This window comes from Neltuma alba, unplaced genomic scaffold, assembly GCF_004799145.2.
Source record: "Neltuma alba isolate B1F8T4 unplaced genomic scaffold, ASM479914v2 tig00013591_pilon, whole genome shotgun sequence".
NCBI lineage: Eukaryota > Viridiplantae > Streptophyta > Magnoliopsida > Fabales > Fabaceae > Neltuma > Neltuma alba.
The window spans coordinates 3,440-21,216 of record NW_021637788.1 but is presented as its reverse complement, the minus strand read 5'-3'; the positions used below and the strand labels follow the sequence as shown (position 1 = coordinate 21,216).

Below are 17,777 nucleotides of genomic sequence, written 5' to 3'. Positions count from 1 at the left end.
TAGTAGCAAACAGTACTGTAGATTTAGGAAATGATTGTATCTTCAGGAATCTCCTGCCTTCTCTGAGGCTCAAGTTTCACAAGATCTTGGTAATGCTATCTCAGATCTCTTTCCCCTGATGTAATATGTTTTGATTTGTTAATTTTTGAAGCTCAAGCTTACCTTGTTATTCCAAAAAAAAGAGAGGAAGGAGATGATTAATTTAACGTTGCGACTCGTTAGCGGAGGAGAAGACGCTGTGAAATATTGATGTGTTTAGTGAATCCAGGTGGCACATGCTAATTGGAGAACTGGTTGGACTGGACCTAATGAACTGGATATAAGTTTTCTCCAAAATCTAATCCATACAGTTCATACTAGCGACCCATGCGATTCACGGGGACGAAATCAGACTTTCCGGTTAGTTCGCTGCATATCACGATTCCCGTAATTGAGTTCTCAACTAACCAAACCGGCCATTGGATCCCAGGCGGAGAAAAAACATGTGGAAAAAAACTGAGCGATTGGATCATACAGCATCACAACTAAAATTCAGACTCCCTACCCCCACTATCGGTTCATAATCTAGACTGCAGATAATAAACATCCGTCGGGAATATCGGTCTCCAAGAGAGAAACTCCGAACCCATCAGAAATGGAAGCTCTTCTGTGCAGAAAATTGGGTGATCCTACTGTGGCAGCACAAGATGATTCTAGCCCAATATTTGTCTCCAAAAACCACCCTATCCCTGAGTTGGATTCTCCCACTTCTGTAAGGGTTAGAATCAAAGCCACCAGCTTGAATTTTGCAAATTATTTGCAGATACTGGGTAAATATCAAGAGAAGGCTGCTTTGCCATCATCATCCAGGTTCCGATTTTTCTGGCTTCGTTGACTCCGTTGGCCCCAAAGTTTCCAACCTCAGAGTCGGAGACCCTGTTTGTTCCTTCGTTCCTCTTGGCTCTTTTGCTGAATTCATCGTTGTAGACCAGAGCCAACTGTAAGATTCTGCCCAAATTTCCCTTTTGCTCTTTATTCCATTTTATTGTTAATTTTAGAACTCTTCTACGTCATGTGTTTAATGTTTGTTAATTGTTAAGGTTTCGCGTACCTGAAGGTTGTGATCTGGTTGCTGCCGGCGCCCTTCCAGTGGCTTTCGGTACTTCACACGTCGCACTCGTCCATAGAGCTGGATTGACCTCGGTCAGGTATCTGACTATCTTCAACTTTAAAAATTCACAAGTTGAAGCATTTATTGAATATTAGTTGACCAGACTAATAATGATATCTCAGTGCGAGTTTTTATGTATCTTCTGATCCAGCATGTATATCCATGAGTCTCACAACTACCCTTAATTCGGTCCTCCTATGGTTTGTTTCAGTCAGTTTAATGCTATTACCTTTCTCAGCTTTGATTGTTGCATCATGTGTCCAACGGTGTATTTAAATAGATTATGGAACTGTAGGTATTGCTTGTTTTGGGTGCCGCAGGAGGTGTTGGCCTTGCAGCCGTACAAATTGGGAAAGCTTGCGGTGCCATTGTCATAGCTGTAGCTAGGTAGTGAATTGTTTTAGTTGCCGATAATGTAACAGTTGACAAGCATTTCTCCATCCATTAATAGCACATTTACTCGGTGTCTCTAGGAGTTTAGCATTCCTAACACAACCTGGTTACAGGGGAAGCGAAAAGGTGCAGCTCTTGAAATCACTTGGTACTGATCATGTGGTGGACTTGGCTTGTCAAAATGTCACTCAAAGTGTCAGAGAGTTTCTTAACGCTCGAAAGCTCAAAGGGGTCGATGTCCTGTATGACCCAGTTGGAGGCAAGCTTACTAAGGAGACTATGAAGCTTTTGAACTGGGGAGCTAACATTCTGATCATTGGGTTTGCAAGCGGAGAAATTCCTGTCATCCCTTCTAATATAGCTCTTGTAAAGGTACGTCAAGAACAAATTTTCGGACTGATTGTTGATTGGATGACTTTTTGCTTGTCACTTATCTGATCATGCTTTATGAAACACAAACGGATTGAATTCTAAAACAAGTTATGGAAGGAAGGATTTGAAATCAGCCGGAGATATTGCAGGGAAGCCCGCCTGATGCCTCACAAATTGCAGTTAAAATTGATCTAACCTTCTTTCGTTCATTTCTTTCCTTCTCTTCCAATGTGGTCCCTTTGCGTCACGATGTTATTCTGGCTCCTGCTGTTAAGTTTCTGTCTAAGGCTTTAAATTAGTTGGCATAAGAAAGGGATAAAGCAGCGTGTATCCAGTTTGGTGCATTTCCTATCTTATGCGATGTTATATGATTGTATCCGTTATTTAGTTGCACATGTTTAAAAGAAAGATGCGATGGCTTGGTATGATGAAAAGTGTGGGAAATATACTAAATCTCTTGTTTTCTTATAACACAATAATTTTGCAGATGATACTCCTTGCTGTCTGAGGTTACTTTTATATCTACTCATCTTGAGGGAAAATTACGATTTGTGAAGCAATGCTCTCTTTCTGTTTCACATTTAGCATGTAATTTGTTTGCTCGAGTCACATTCTCCTCGTCATATTCAGAAAACTTATTTTGTGGATCTAAGGCAGCATAACACCAACTGTCAAGCTTTTCAAATGAAAAGCCATTAACTCCTGCCACGGCGGTGGTGCCTCTGTTTTGTTACTGTGAAATGCTTATTGTTCGGATCCTTCATTTTTTTCGGCTGTGATGTCTTGGATTTATTTATATTTAATATTGTTGTAACAGAATTGGACAGTGCATGGTCTTTACTGGGGTAGCTATAAAATACATCGCCCGGCTGTTCTTGAAGACTCTGTTAGGGAGCTACTATCCTGGCTGGCAAGAGGCTTGATTTGTATCCACATTTCTCATTCTTACCGGCTCACAGAGGTCAGGATTTTTCTCTTTTGTGCACATTTGTTCTTTTAATTTGAGGTCTAGCCGTGGCTAAATGGTGTCGATCCCCCTAAATGTTGCAAGGCGTGCCATTAGATCTTCCTAGATTGTGTTAAGAAGCTTACTGGTACCGTTCGGAGGGCAATTATCTCTAGAAAGAAACTTGATTGCCCGATTTTTGTCAATTTAGTGAGTTGCTGCTCCTGAAACCCCTCACGAGTAAACATAAAGCGAGCTGGGAGAGGAGGGCAAACAAATGAATGATTTAATCTTATTGTTTCTTTTAATGTGAACCAAATATGATATTTACACGTAAATCTATGCTGGGTGTTAGTAATGGTTAGTTTGTTTCTGCAATCCCTTTGGATGTTTTTCAATATCTCTCTCTCTCTCTACACACACACTCACTGTCAGCTAAGAATTAAGATGTAATATACAAGAAACATCTATGCATATGGTTTTTGGGAATTAACGATCTGGCAAAGATCTTTCCTTGCAGGCCAACCTCGCCTTTGCTGCTATCAGAGATAGAAAAGCTATTGGGAAGGTGATGATTGTTTTTGATGAGAAACGTCCCATATCTAAGCTGTGAATCCGCTAAAGTTGAAGAATTTTGCCTCGTTTATGGTGCCCTTTGATGTCTGGATAACATTTTCCAATAAATGTATGGCACATGTACATTTAGCCAAACTATGGTGCTAATGAAAGATGGTCATCCCTCAGTTTTAGTCACTGTCTATTTATGCTTTCCTCCTAAAACTTAGTCTGCCCGGGCTACGGGGCCCTATCCAGTACAAATTGGGCTTGATCCATTCCTGGTTTGGCCTGATTTCAAATTGGGCCTGTTAGTCGGGCTGAAAGACTTTATAATTCCTAATTCCTAAAATTATGAAGTGGCGTAACCTATTTGTAGTTTCTATTTTGGTTTTACCATTATTATATGCATACCGGGTTCGGTCACACACATGGATAATGTTTTGTTTTGGGCGAGGTTTAGTCTAATATTGGATAAAAGGTGACGATGATATTATGTGACTTGAAGTTGATTGTTAATTGAAGTGCGTATTTCTTTCACCAATGCATGCATCTGGTCTGAAAGTTTCTTTGAAATGTTGCGCGTCATAAATATATACGAAAACCATAAACATGAGACGGAAGCATGCAATGTCTTATACGCAGTGAGTGATTAGCAACCGCCAATGATGACCATCATATATATTGATCGGTTTCTTAAGGCGATGCTGTCCGATTTCATTGCGACACTGGTTTAAAAATTAAAGATATGGAGGCGAGTTATAAACAACGTGTATATACATATGTAATATTTTCGATTCTCAGTACAAGACCTAGTTAGTTAATTTGAAAAAAAAAAATCAAGACATCCTATTTAAATTAGTTATTTGTAATAAATATGTGTTGTCTTTTTTAAAATGTTCTTATTAATTATGTGTTTGAGTTACAAATTGATAGTAATTTTTTAACATGTACAATTATTGTAAAGATTAGTTAGGAAAAAAATAAATAAATATTAGAGATAAAATAGATTAGGGTTTTATTTTTTTGAATATATGGAGTTTTATATTTAAAATTAAATTAAAAGTTAAACTAACTCTTTTATTATATTAAGGACCGGAGGTAGTATAACCGAAGTCAACCTCGAAGCGACTACTTAATATATGGCATTATCTATTAGTTATATGAATTTCCTTTAATTTCCAGGCAATAATTCTTTCTTCGAAAACTGCTAGATATGCACGAGCCATCGTGATGGTAAAAATGAGAGCACTGATTTTCATCAAACTAACCCGTGTGTGTATGTTAACTCATACAACGAATAAAAATATGGAATCCTGTAAATGCTCTTTCTGAGGTTACAATCAGAAACCACCCAAAATGGGGAAAAGAATATATACGAATAATGACTCGCATATAAGCCAGAAAGTGATATATAGTACTATATATATATGACAAGTACTATCGCGGTCTTAATATATACTCTTCTGGTCTTTAATATAGGACTCAATTCTTGAGTTTGTGGTCTAAATATAAGACCCATTTCTTATATTATCAATTTCTCTAATTACCCCTGGATATACATAATCAAGTAGAAGAGGGAGATATGAGTATTAAGAAAGATGTACTATAATTAATTAACTTACCTAACTTCCTTAATATAATCAAATTAGTTAAATGAGTCTTATATTAAGGACCTACTTTGTTTGTAGTAACGAGTCTGAGAATCATCAACCAAATAACACCCTTCTACACTAGTCTCACTTTCTCCGCGGCAGAAGCAGATATATCCTTAATCCCTGAGCCGCAAAGGCTTTCGTCGTATCCTACTGCGCCCTTTCGCAACTCATATATATTTTTCATGGACGATGTACGACTCATATATATATGCCAGACACATTCTTAGTTGCTGATTCATTACTGATGGACATGATAATTAATTAACTGCAACTTGATTCTCTCTTTGCCATACCTGAACAGCGAACATTCATCACATCCATACATCCATCCTGCTCTGTGATATTTGAGTCCGTTTCAGCTAATATTGTTATTTAATTCCCACTTCTTTTGAGGGGACTTTCTATGTATACACAGTTGCACAGACTCAGAAACCCCACTTGAAGAAAATGGGAACTTGAGCTTTATCCAGAGCATATCCGGATTTCTCTTGTCAGTACCAATATCCTCCACTTATTTCAAGGACACATTTTGGAGTAATTCATATTTTATGTGACAGAATCATACACTGTTGGGTAAGAACCCATTATCAACGTCGGTGAAAATTGTGCAGGTGCAACTTCTCGAGGCGGTGTCTGCTGAAAGCCTTGGACGGCTTTTAGAAGAATATTATTTCTATGTTTATGATAACGCACCTTTTAGATAAAATAAATTACTTTTATGATGTTAATTACGTTTTTATGATATTACTCCTATTTAAACTCATTAGTCATCACTTATCAGAGAGCGTGTAATGCAAACATGAAGATTTTTTGTTTCAGTATGTATAAAATCAGAAATTTATCTCATTTTTAGACAAAGTCGATAATCGCGAAGTGGAGGGATCGGAGTGTCTATAAATACACACACACACACACACACACACATATATATATATATATGAGATCTGTGATCTGATTCCACCACAAGGGCCAGCTGCAACATCTGTCTGCTGATCAGGGTTATATTGAATATGCACTAAATTAATGCCATACCAATACCTACTCAGTAGAAATTATAAATTAGAGTCCAAAACGCATGCTTGTATGTGATCGTGTGTGGATGATGCCATACGTTGGTGATGATCGGCAATATATATATATATATGTATGTATCTATATATATATATATAAATTTGATCCAAATACACAGACAAATATATGAGCCTAATTAAGAAAAAGGTGTATAAATCAGCGCAAAAGGCAAAAGCGCCACATATATATAGCAGCTACCTGCGTACCTAGCTGGGTGCCACACCATAGCTTCCTGAGTTGCAAGTTACAATGCAAAATCTTAATCATCATCCATAGTCAGTGGATCGGATCTCCACCGGCTCATATCACCTTCTCGAGAACACTATTCTAATATAAATGATTATCTTGTATACTTTCAACTGACTTTAATTTGGTTCATCTATAGTTTTAAAAATTATCAAACCTATCTATGCATGCAAGATAAATTTTCTTTCATTGGTTATTTTTCATCAATATAAATTACATAAATCTTTGAAAAATCATAAATATATCAATATAAAATATAAGTATAAAAGTTATAAAAAAATTACTCTATTTGTTTATAATATTAGCAGCGGAATAATTCATTTTTAATAAATATATAGAGATAATCCATTTAGTCAAATTTTAACAAACAGTATGAATGAGAAAACTAAAATCCATTGAGTTATAATTAATAAGCACATTAAAATTTATTTTTTTAAAAAAGAAACCGACAAGAATGTAATCAATCCTGGGCATATATTAGTGGCTAATACTACCTCCGGTCTTTAATATAAGAGTTAATTTAGATTAAAGATGTTTATTGAGTTAGTTATTTGTAATAATTATGTGTTGTTTTTTCCTAAAATATCTTTGCTAATAATATATTAGCTAAAACTACTATTTGATTAAACATTTAATACATGCAACTACTACAATAACTACTTTAAAAAAATATATAAGTATGAAAGATAAAATAGATTGAATCTTATATTTAGGATTATATTGAAAGTCAAACTGACTCTTATATTAAGTAGCGGAGGTAGTATATATACTTACAATTTGCAAAGTAGTAGATGAGAATCATGGGACATGAGCACTACACAGGCCTTTCTTGTGGCTTTTAATTTGGGAGCTGCGAGTACTGAGGAAGACAAACAAGGAGGAGCTCCCTTCAGTCCAAGCACAGAGAAAGAGGGAAGCAAAAATCTGCTGCTTCATTCACACAATCACAGTATCAAAACGGTCCCGTTTTAATCCCTACTGAGTATGTGTATGAATGACTCAGCAGTTACTTCAGCAACCCTTAATTCTTCATCCATGGCTGGGCTGAAGGAAGCTCCTATTTTTCAACCCTCTCTCACCTCCTCATCACATACATGCTTTAACCTGTCAACATAGGCTCATCTGAAGTCAGAGAGATTATAAATTAAAACAGTTCTTCTAAATCAATTCATCCACAAGGCTCAAATACGATAATATTAAAGGCCTTTTTTTCTCTTGTATGAGAAGTTAATTAGTTGAGCATTAATTAACTTCGAAAGAGAGAAGTAGGAACGTTTGTATGGAAATAAGATTATAGAAGACGGATTTCTTGTCATCACAACAATCGAGGGGTTTTAACTATGAAAACAATGACTTGAAACTTGAGTCTCGATCAGACTGGTATGAACATGAATTGTTATAAGCTACTAGCAAATTAAATTAGCCTGATGAAGAGATTGTTCCAGAAGTAAGAAGCAGCTTGTCAAAAGTAAAACTGGAAGGGGTAAAAATAGAAGGAAAATTTGAAACAAGAAAGAGGAGGTCTACCTAGGGACGCCAAGAAGCAAGCGAAAAACTGGAGGCCGGGCCGTGTCAACAAAAACATATTGTAATGATCAGCTAGCTAGCTAACTGATGAAGTTAAGCATATTAATGCAAGTTTAGGGCTTCACAAAATATTTAACCTATGCTTTTCTTGAATAACCCTTTCATAAATGTTGGTGAGAAACAAATATGTGGAAAGCTTATAACACTCGGACAAATAAGCAAAGGAAACCCTACTTTTGCGAAACGCTGGACCCATGAATTAGAGGATCAAGAATGGTGAATTAATATTAGCTACAACATCGGACATGCTTACCTTGGTGACCAAACCAATTAAGAATTCAGGGAAGAGAAGAAAAGACAGATCTCCCCATATTCTCAGGCTTAAGTAAGCCGGAGCAGCCCAGTTTATCAGAGCTTGGGAGACGAGAGAAGAGGATATAATGCTTGGAGGTTGAACATGTATGTCCGAAAGCAGAACCTCAAAAAGTCAATCAGCCAGCTGAAACCCTAAGTCTGGTATGCTTTTTATGAGAATCTCCGCCGGAGCCTACACAGGAGGAAAATGAGATATATAAAAGAAACGAAAACGTACTGTGATCTGTAAAGACCAAAAAGGACCCGCAGCTTAAGGATGTCCATTGGATTATTAGGGGGAGAGAATTTTTTTTTTTTTTTTTCCATTTTGTTTTGAGATTCCCTTTCAGAGCTAAAAAACGAAAATTCAAAAGAGACACGATGATGATGATGATATTATGATAATGAGTCATTGTCGTCATGAGAGTCAGAGACAGGGAAATAAATACAGGTTGTAATCTGGTGACACAACCTTATGGGGCTAAGGAGAATCCGAACGACAGTAAATTCCATTATTTATACGAATATAGAAACTATATTCTGCAGAAAGCAGACGGGCAGAGATAGAAGCACAAATATTATACAAGTGTTAAATAAATTGGGGGGGGGGGGGGGACAAAACGAGCTAGGCTTTGTGGGAATGTGATGAGCATGGACTCAAATGATGTTTGGTTTCATCTATAGAGAGAGAGAGAGAGAGCCGACACCTTCCCGTCATTTTCGAAGCTACTGTTCAAGCATATGCAACTGGGTCTTTAACTTGAAAAAAATCTAGTTATATATACATACTACGACATCATCTGAAGTACAAAGATGTATTGTTAATGTTCGTACGGTAAGTCTCACAATAGCTAGTTTTCCACAATGAAGTTCGGCGACGGACGAGAAGAAAAACCGAATATGATTGAAGCTTTTATTTTGGCATAAACAATATCAGCAAATACAACATACGCATCATACATGCATGTGTATACCATTCACAACCAACATGAAATCATTGAGTTTATATAATGAAAGTATATATTGCTGATCAGCATCGCGAGATTCAAGAAGGGTCACAATGAAAATACACAGGGGGACCAGTGTATGACATTTTTTTGAAGATTTTGGGCTTAAGAATGATTAGACAAGGTTAATTAAGGGAAAATGGCGAAGGAAAATTGACAATAGGCGAGGGCAGATATGATTATTTGCCATAATTGTAACTGAGAGACATCTATCTAACAGCTGAGTAAACCTTTTCGCTCATTTATTTTTTTGAAAACTTAGTCCTTCTTTATAATTTCATAAATTCACGGTTTTTTTATTAAAAATTAATTTTCTTTTATGATTATTTCCCAAATAAAATTTCATAGAATCTTTAATTATCAATTATCTGTCACCCAAGATCAAGACCGAAAGTGGAGCATGAGATTTTAAATTCATATAAATATTTAAAGCTATGACAAATTCTTTAATATGATAACTTTTTAATGATAGCTGGTCTTTAATTTGAATAGGAAATCACTGGAAGAGCCAGAGTGCTGCTAAAATAATAGAAGAGCAATAAGGAATTATAATAATTACTAGTTTTTTCGAATGGTCTTTCACATGATATAGGAAAACTACAATAATTAAATAATCAAGAATTGAATCTTGGTCCTTTTTAGTTCTTCTTAACAGAAACTAAATTCTAACACTATATAATACTCTTCTATCAAGACACACACACACGCACAGAATTAGGCCCGTTCATTAGGCTTTTTTTTTTAAAAAAAAAAACAATCACCCATTTTTTCAAGAAGAAATATTTTTGAAAATTTGTTTAAGCTTTTAAAAATAATCCAATTTTTTTTAAAAAACAGTTTTTTTTAATTGTTTTGAGAAGGTATTTAAAGTTTTTTCTTTAATAATAATCTGTTAGGGAATATAAGCAAAAATATTATATAAAATAAGAAAATACGCGAAGATATCATAAAAATGTAAAATAATTAGATATATGAAGAGAAATTCATGGAGATATCACGAAATCAGAAAATCATTAGACAATAACTTTTTATAGTAATGACCAAACAAAAAACATATTCTCCTTTTTACAAATCTATATAAAATAAATGACTTTTTTAAAATTATTTAAGAAGTATTTATTTATTTTAAGTCTAAACAAATGCACCCATAATCCTGTTAAAAAGCTGCGCAATCTGATGCGGGTGTTTGGCTGGGTGAGATAGGTGGATGGTCATGGAGATCGCCCGTAAATCTGCGCGCGTGCGTCTTTGATCCCAAATACATACCGAAGCGATATGTACCCCTTGGCAATTTTTTTTTATTTTTTTTGCCAACCCATTGGCCATTACATGGATTGCTTTTTGATAGTCACATTTGCAATCATAACATATAATATGGTGGTGTGCTAGCCCATTGTGGTACCATTATATGATGAGCCCCCTTAACTGCAAGTCATACAAGAGCTGTGCAAAAAAAATGTGATGAACTATACGAGAGTAAGGTTTAATAGAAGGGACTAATCTCTCACAACATAACAAATCAAAGTTTCAATTTTTAATGAGAGATATGTTTATATTTAGTACTTGACGGTCAGCACCTCAATTGGATCAAATCCTCAACCAGAAATCCTAGGATTTTGGTAAATAAAATGAGGAAAATGGGTAAGTTAGGTACAATGTGCGAATTAATGGAGACATTTATTCGTGTTTCTGAAAACAAAGTGGAGAATGACTTGTCCAATCAGGCATGATCCTTACATCAAGTGTGTTTTGTCCCCACCTATTATATTACGTTTACACCCATCTCTCGTGCCAATCTTGCCCCAGTGCTGCGTTTCATCTTCCCAGCGGGGTCGAGGGTCTGAAACCAAAGGATCGGGTAAAAGAGAAGGAAACATTGTTACATACTTTTGACAAATGAGGGGAGCCGGGAAGGAAATATTATGAACATGTGAATATGAGACAGAAGTCAACAGCGAGAAGCGAAGTGGCGTAATGGAGGAGGATGATGATGAAGTATGCCTTTCGAGTTTCTATAATCCGAATCCACTCTCGGGATTGTGATTAGATTTGCGCTCTTCACTTTTGGGAATCCCTCGTCAACAACTAATGCACCGTTACATCAGGATCATCCAAATGCACCGATACACCGCCAACCAAAAAAAAGTTGATACTTCCTTTCCGTTTCCTCTATTCGAATTTGGGCCACAATCTAATTCCCAAATCCAGGCCTTCTTTTCTTCATATTATTTCAATAATCCTCTTTGAAAACCCTAACACAGTCCGCAAGTTTCCCGACGAACAATCACTAACGTTTCAACGGCCAAATAGCGGCAGATTTTTTTAGTTTTCTTTGTCGGTATTTAAGTTCCGTTCCAGTTACTTTTCTAAATACCTGCTTATTGGTACCCATAGGCATAATTGGTCTCAAACCAACTAAACCATTAATATAAACTAAATCATTCATCAACATTGATTTACCATTTATTAATATTGACGAACACCGTAAACATATTTCTCGAAATAAAGAGCAATGCCAGCCCTCGAAAATGCATCAAGCCAGCAACGAACTGGTCAGCATATTTGCACAATCCCCGTGAAAGCATATATATAAACAAAAATATGGCGAGGGAGAAAGGCTGGACTTAAATTTCGAAGGGATGTAATATTATGAACAAATTTGTGTTCATCATGATTTTTGGCAAATGTGGAAATATCAGGAGAGCGAATCCTTTCGTTTCAGTATCTGGCAGCAAAGCAAAAACCCCTTGCTCATCGTACCTTATGACAACAATCGAACATGTGCTTATGTACTAAATGTGAACCATATTTATGATGCTTTTCCTTCAGTCTGATTTTTTGGGGCAGCCATTGATGAGAAAACTTCTCAAATCATAGAACAAAGTAAGGGCATTTTGTAGGTAAAATGCGGGGTGAAATGATAATCCAACCTGAAAAACACTTAGAGAGCCTAAAACAGCTGGAAAATTAGACTTGTCGATCCGTCTCCAAAGGTCCGTAGTTCAGCGGGTTTTACCAATGCTCTGCATAGCGGGCAAGTCCGTTCTCTCTCAAACCTGAAGAGTCAGTGCCGTTTTGTTCGTCAAGAAAGGAGAGATAACTATGATTACGAGTAAAATAGAATCCAATTTAGATTTAGATATATCTCATTCATTTATCTTCATCAGCATTGCTAAGCATTTGATGAATCAGTGGCAAGAATCAAAGTTCTATTTTCTAGGAGCCCCGGCCATTGAAAAGAATACAACACCAGCACAAACACCATCATGTTAAAAGATATCTGCGTGAAATTCTAAGCGTTCCATCATGTTTGCCTAACACGAATATCTTGCATGTGCCCCATATGGACATGGCTCTTTTCCAAAAGTGCCCATGCTTTGTGGTCCATAATCAACAAAAGTCAGTGCTTCCGTTCTACCCATGAGACTAAGAAAACCCAAGTGAATGCACAGTGATATAGCATATGTTCTTTTCGCATGGAAGTTTCTACATGTAGGCTGTAGACCAGATTGCCCTTTCCAGAAAATTCTAGTCCCTCTAACCATCCCCCGCTGGTTCGATTCGTTTTTTCTTTTTAAAAGACTCAATTTCCCCCCAGAAGTACCAATAAAAACTCATTATCGTAGTTATTATGATTATGAATATCATAAGAAACGAGGGAGGGAGTTTAAGCCTGCCTCAAAAAAGGTGGCCAAAGTCGTTTTAAAATGGAACATAATCAACCAAGATTAACACATTCAATTTTATCTAATGAAGAAACACTTTTACCTAGTTGTTGTTTACCCTAAACAATTATTAGCTATTGGCTTCAAAAGATGAGTTTATTTGGTAAAAAAAACATGAGTTTATTACTTTTTAACATCTTGCAACTTTTATTTTGGAAGATCTTGATGAAGAACAGAATCATGACTGACCATTCTGATACGCATTCCTCACAGAAGATGTGTTTGCAACGCAACAAAACTGGAGCATGCATCTTCTCTTGGCATATAGCACATAGGTCGCCAGCAGCATTTACCTGCATTTATAATTCAGAATTTTAAATGACAACTGCAACAAAACCACTTTGATAAATGGAACAACACCCTGCCTGCCGCAGGTCACTTTATTAAACCCATCAAAGTGCCGACTTCAAGAGCTATAGAGGAGACAATCCTATCCCATAAAAATAAATCCTGGCAACGACTGAGTATCATAGATAAGCCAGCAATAGAATCCTTGAAATTTCTAATTTTCTTCAGCCAAAGACATAACAAATTGGAAACTGGGCACATTGCCAATTTACAACAAAGCTTTACATCCCTTAGCTGGTAAAACGTAAGAGGACAGGATGGAAATTTGCTCCAATTTCACAGGACAAGCTCAAGATTCCCAAAACACACCGTTACCCATATAACTAGAGAAATTTTCATAAGTATGGCACATAGACATGCTCTATACTGTAAAAAGTTTATTTATTTTGCTTCCAGTTCATTTTCTTCAAAAACAGAAATCTATTAATCTGAAGTGATACCTGGCAGTATCAGCTGTAAATGCAAATATATAACCACATAAAAGGTCTCCATTGAGTTATACATTAATGAATCACAATCATCCCACCATCAACAGTGAAAATTCTTATTCATCGTCCTCATGACACATGGTTGAATATGAAGTTGTTCATTATGACACTTGATGCAATGCACGGGACAGATAGTAATTTAAAAGCTTTTAGATGAAGGTACTTACTTCTCTACCACGGGAATAAAAAAGTTGTAGGGAACCCAATGAAATGTGTGGAAAAAGATTGAGAGAACCAAAAAAAAAAAACTTTGAACGAAACCTAAAAGAAATTATATTGTTCACAAATTACAAATATTGTGATTCCCTCTAGGTGTAATATTTTATACTGGTATTGCAACACAATACTTAAACAAAGCAAAATGGCTGAAACATTGAATTATTTAGTTCACCTACCTTAAAATGGTGGGGACCAACCATTATCTAGTGGATCTGTAGTTGGAAAACCAAGCTTCAAGTAATTTTAATGCATTTAAAGAAGTTAAAAAAAAAAAAAATCTTTTTTCTTTTTCGAAGACACGGGTATGCAAGAAATTCTCCATTTCTCTGACGGATGAATAGATAGAAGAAGCAAAACATTGTAGCAAAGGAGGGGGAGAGATGTAAATTACAATCGAAATGTAACACAGTTCCAGGGTTAATACGGTATACAGAAATGGGCAAATTTACCTGTTCCATTGTGGCATATATTCCATAATGAACTTCCTTTCTTGATAATGCTTTTAAGGCAGAGAAGAAGCATTGAACCTAATAAGCACATAGGAAGATAGAGAGAATGGAATTAAGTTAGCACCATACTGAAATATCTACACATATGGCACTACGAAGCCTGATCTGAGAATGAAAATGTACCTTCTCAATAGCAGATGTTAGCTTGAAAGTTAAATACAATCCTGTTGTCAGTGATGAAAAAAGACTCCCATAATCCTTGTTTAAGAAAAAACGGTACCAAACTGATGTAGGCAACAAGGCACGATACAACAGCAATGAATATTCGACCAGAGTTAACATTTGGCCCTTGAAATAATTTAGCAGCTTTCAGTTAGTTGCAGAGGCAAAATATAGTTAAAAAATACATGCTTGTTGGAAATAGTAAAGAGGCTACTGCTCACCTGGCGGCGGAAGTTGTGACCTCTTCCATTTTTGTAATATATAAGCAGCAAACACTTGAAAGCCATTGCTACTTGCCGCACTAGTGTATCTGAAAGTCATTAAATATGGTGACTAACAAAATTGAAAAATTTCTGGTTACAAAACTATAAATATGTCAAGGCACATTGAAACAGTCAACTAACACAAAACTAAAGCATGGAGATATAACTTAAGAGATTCAAAACGATATTGCTCATGACTATATAGCCAAAAAATATAGCAAACACTGCAGCAAGCAAGTGGCTGAAAATAAAAGTTCACAGAACGGACATAACTGAAATATGATGCTGAAAATATATCAAACATGTGCGTGCATATTGAAGTACCCACAGGTTTGGGTTCTCTTCAGGTGAAATGGTCTTGGTCAGTTCAAGGATGAGCAGTCGAGGCCAAAATACTTGAAGAGAAGCTTGAATTTCTAACTTAATCATATGTTATGGATATACATTTCATGCCAACTACATATAATGATACCTACTATAACTATAGCATAGCAATTAAAAAAAAACATACTAATTTTCTATTTGGGTAAAATGCTGGATTTTGGTACTAAAATAACACATACCATTAACCAAGATGATGAATATAGCATGCCAGAAAGGTGGTGCTGATTTTGGAGGAACCATGATCAGCGGGTATAAAAGATCATCACTTTGATACCACCAGTAAATGCACATCACATGAAGCATGAAGGCGACAGAGATGCCAACAAGAATTGAGACTCTCCTGTCTCCCTGCAAAATAGAAATTGTATTGAACCTCTTTTTCTCTGTAGAGGGGAAAGGGGAGTCACATGTAACTAATTGGAGGGGGAAAAGTTCAATAGACTTGGAAAATCTGGGCAAAGCACCTTCAGCGCTGTCTGCCTCTTAACAATTTCATTTGATTTGAACATCACAGCTGAAATCCAAATCGTGACAAAAAAGCCTGCAAGTTCCCAGAATTAAATATCAACATATCATATGGAAAGAATCAAAATTACAAATTGGCAATGTCACAGTGATGCCTTCAATTAGGATGAACAGTAAATAAAACAGGTACAGTCTAGATGATCCTCAAAAACCTTCTCTCCTAACCATCTTTTGTCTTTTCTACCCCCACTCATTCCTTTTTTCCCTTTAACCACGCAGTTTAAACCTAAATACAATGGGCTCTGCCGATATTAATTTATAAAAACTTCATAGTTTCCGTCACTCGCAAGGGCATACAAACTCTCTTTCCTACCATCATTCGACCAAGCACAATTCCTGAGAACAATTTAGATAAGGCTTCTAGCACGGCCAAGCTATTTGAATGCGAAATCATTAAGGACACCACAGAGGAAAGCATACCACACAAATTATATATAAATATGGTCCAACCATATCATCAAGTCTAGCATATCCTATCCATTAGTCATAATCTCTACAATGGGACAGTGCACATGATCAGTAAAAAGAAACAGGGAGAAGCATATTTCTCATGGTTCCGTTGCAGCGTTCAAGGAGCATGAAGCCAAAATGAACATAAAAAACACAGAACAGATACACAGGAGTAGTACCTTGCAAGTGCTGACGAATGAAAACAACCAATAGCAACAGTGAGAAAGGAAGAATCTGCTCAATCCACTTAGCAGCCTGCTGAATATCATACCTCTGGTAAGAGGATGAATCCCCATGGTTGCTTTCCGCGGCGTTTCCGACATTTTCATCCACCTGTCCACTAGTGGCCGGTGTCGTTGAAGACACTAAGGGGGCTCTTCCGCTGCGATCCTCCGCACCCTCATCCAGTGCGGGCATTCCTCCTCTATTTCTCGTCAAATCATCGTGATCGACTTGTCCAAGCTGATTTAGAGAGGTAGTAGAAAAAGAACCTAACGCAACACTCTGTTCTTGTTCTGCAGCCCCAATTATCCGTATCGAAACTTCACCAGCACTGCTACTGCACGCGGTGCCAGACTCAGGAAGCTGAGAGCGTATTTCCAACGGGGTAACTCCGCTGTTGACTGTCGTGGCCTCTGAATCGCGAGCTGACGAACTTGAGTGGAGAATGCCCGCGTAATTTAATAGCAAGGAAACTGGAGAACGGAAGGGGCTGACAGGGGCTAACCTCATCCCGTACCAGGTTTCAGTGCTATTACTGTTACTATTATTTACACCAACAGTGGAAGATGAGGAGGAGGAAGACATGGCGTATTGTTCTGAATTAGCACCCGATGTTTCCATCTTCGTCGCAAGATTAAACTACCAATACTCAGTTAGCCTCCTGCTTGATCCTTATTTCTTTTCCAGCTATTTGTAGCCTTATATTCTATTTGAGGAGTTTCTGCTCCCGGAGATCACTGGTATAGAAAAGTGAAATAGTTTTTTTAAGCCGATAATATGGCCTGATAGGATAACAGAATTTATGGAGGGAGAGCGTGAAAACTACGTTAAAGCTGAAAAAGAAGAAAAATCCAAAGATAACCGAGGGAAGGAAGCAGTGAAATAACAGAGAACTATTACCTGACGAATGAAGCAAGAGAAAAACAAAGCAGAGTTTGGGAAAATGTGAACAGGGTTGTGCCGGGGAAGAGAATTTAAGCTGGAGCAGCGCCGGGGGAGGGAGGAGAAGCAGGAAGGGGAGAAAAGTCAAAGGGCCGGGAAGGCGTCAGCCTGAAACCTCCGCTTTATTTTTAATTATTAGTATTTTGGAGGGTGCCGGTTTGGGACGTGAGAGAATAAGAGGGGAAATAATTAAAAGTCTGTCGCGTGGTGGACGATAAAGAAACGCGTTTATTAAAGAGGCATTATCAGGCTCTTTTCCCC

At 36.9% G+C, this 17,777-nt stretch overlaps 1 protein-coding gene and 1 pseudogene across 1 annotated transcript; one reads left to right on the top strand and one right to left on the bottom strand.

The window, feature by feature from the left end:
- The first annotated feature begins 347 nt into the window (after window positions 1-347).
- LOC114738431 (quinone oxidoreductase-like protein 2 homolog) lies at window positions 348-3,621 on the top strand (annotated as a pseudogene).
- An 8,270-nt stretch (window positions 3,622-11,891) lies between these two features.
- LOC114738425 (E3 ubiquitin-protein ligase RNFT1-like) lies at window positions 11,892-17,550 on the bottom strand. The gene is made up of 9 exons (XM_028926476.1): window positions 17,475-17,550; window positions 16,532-17,311; window positions 15,842-15,918; window positions 15,557-15,725; window positions 14,952-15,040; window positions 14,692-14,856; window positions 14,509-14,586; window positions 13,194-13,297; window positions 11,892-12,335 (listed from the first exon to the last, which is right to left on the bottom strand). Exons 2-9 carry the CDS (start codon window positions 17,193-17,195, stop codon window positions 12,230-12,232), a joined length of 1,452 nt encoding a protein of 483 aa, XP_028782309.1. The 5' UTR covers window positions 17,196-17,311; window positions 17,475-17,550; the 3' UTR covers window positions 11,892-12,229.
- Between the last annotated feature and the right edge of the window lie 227 nt (window positions 17,551-17,777).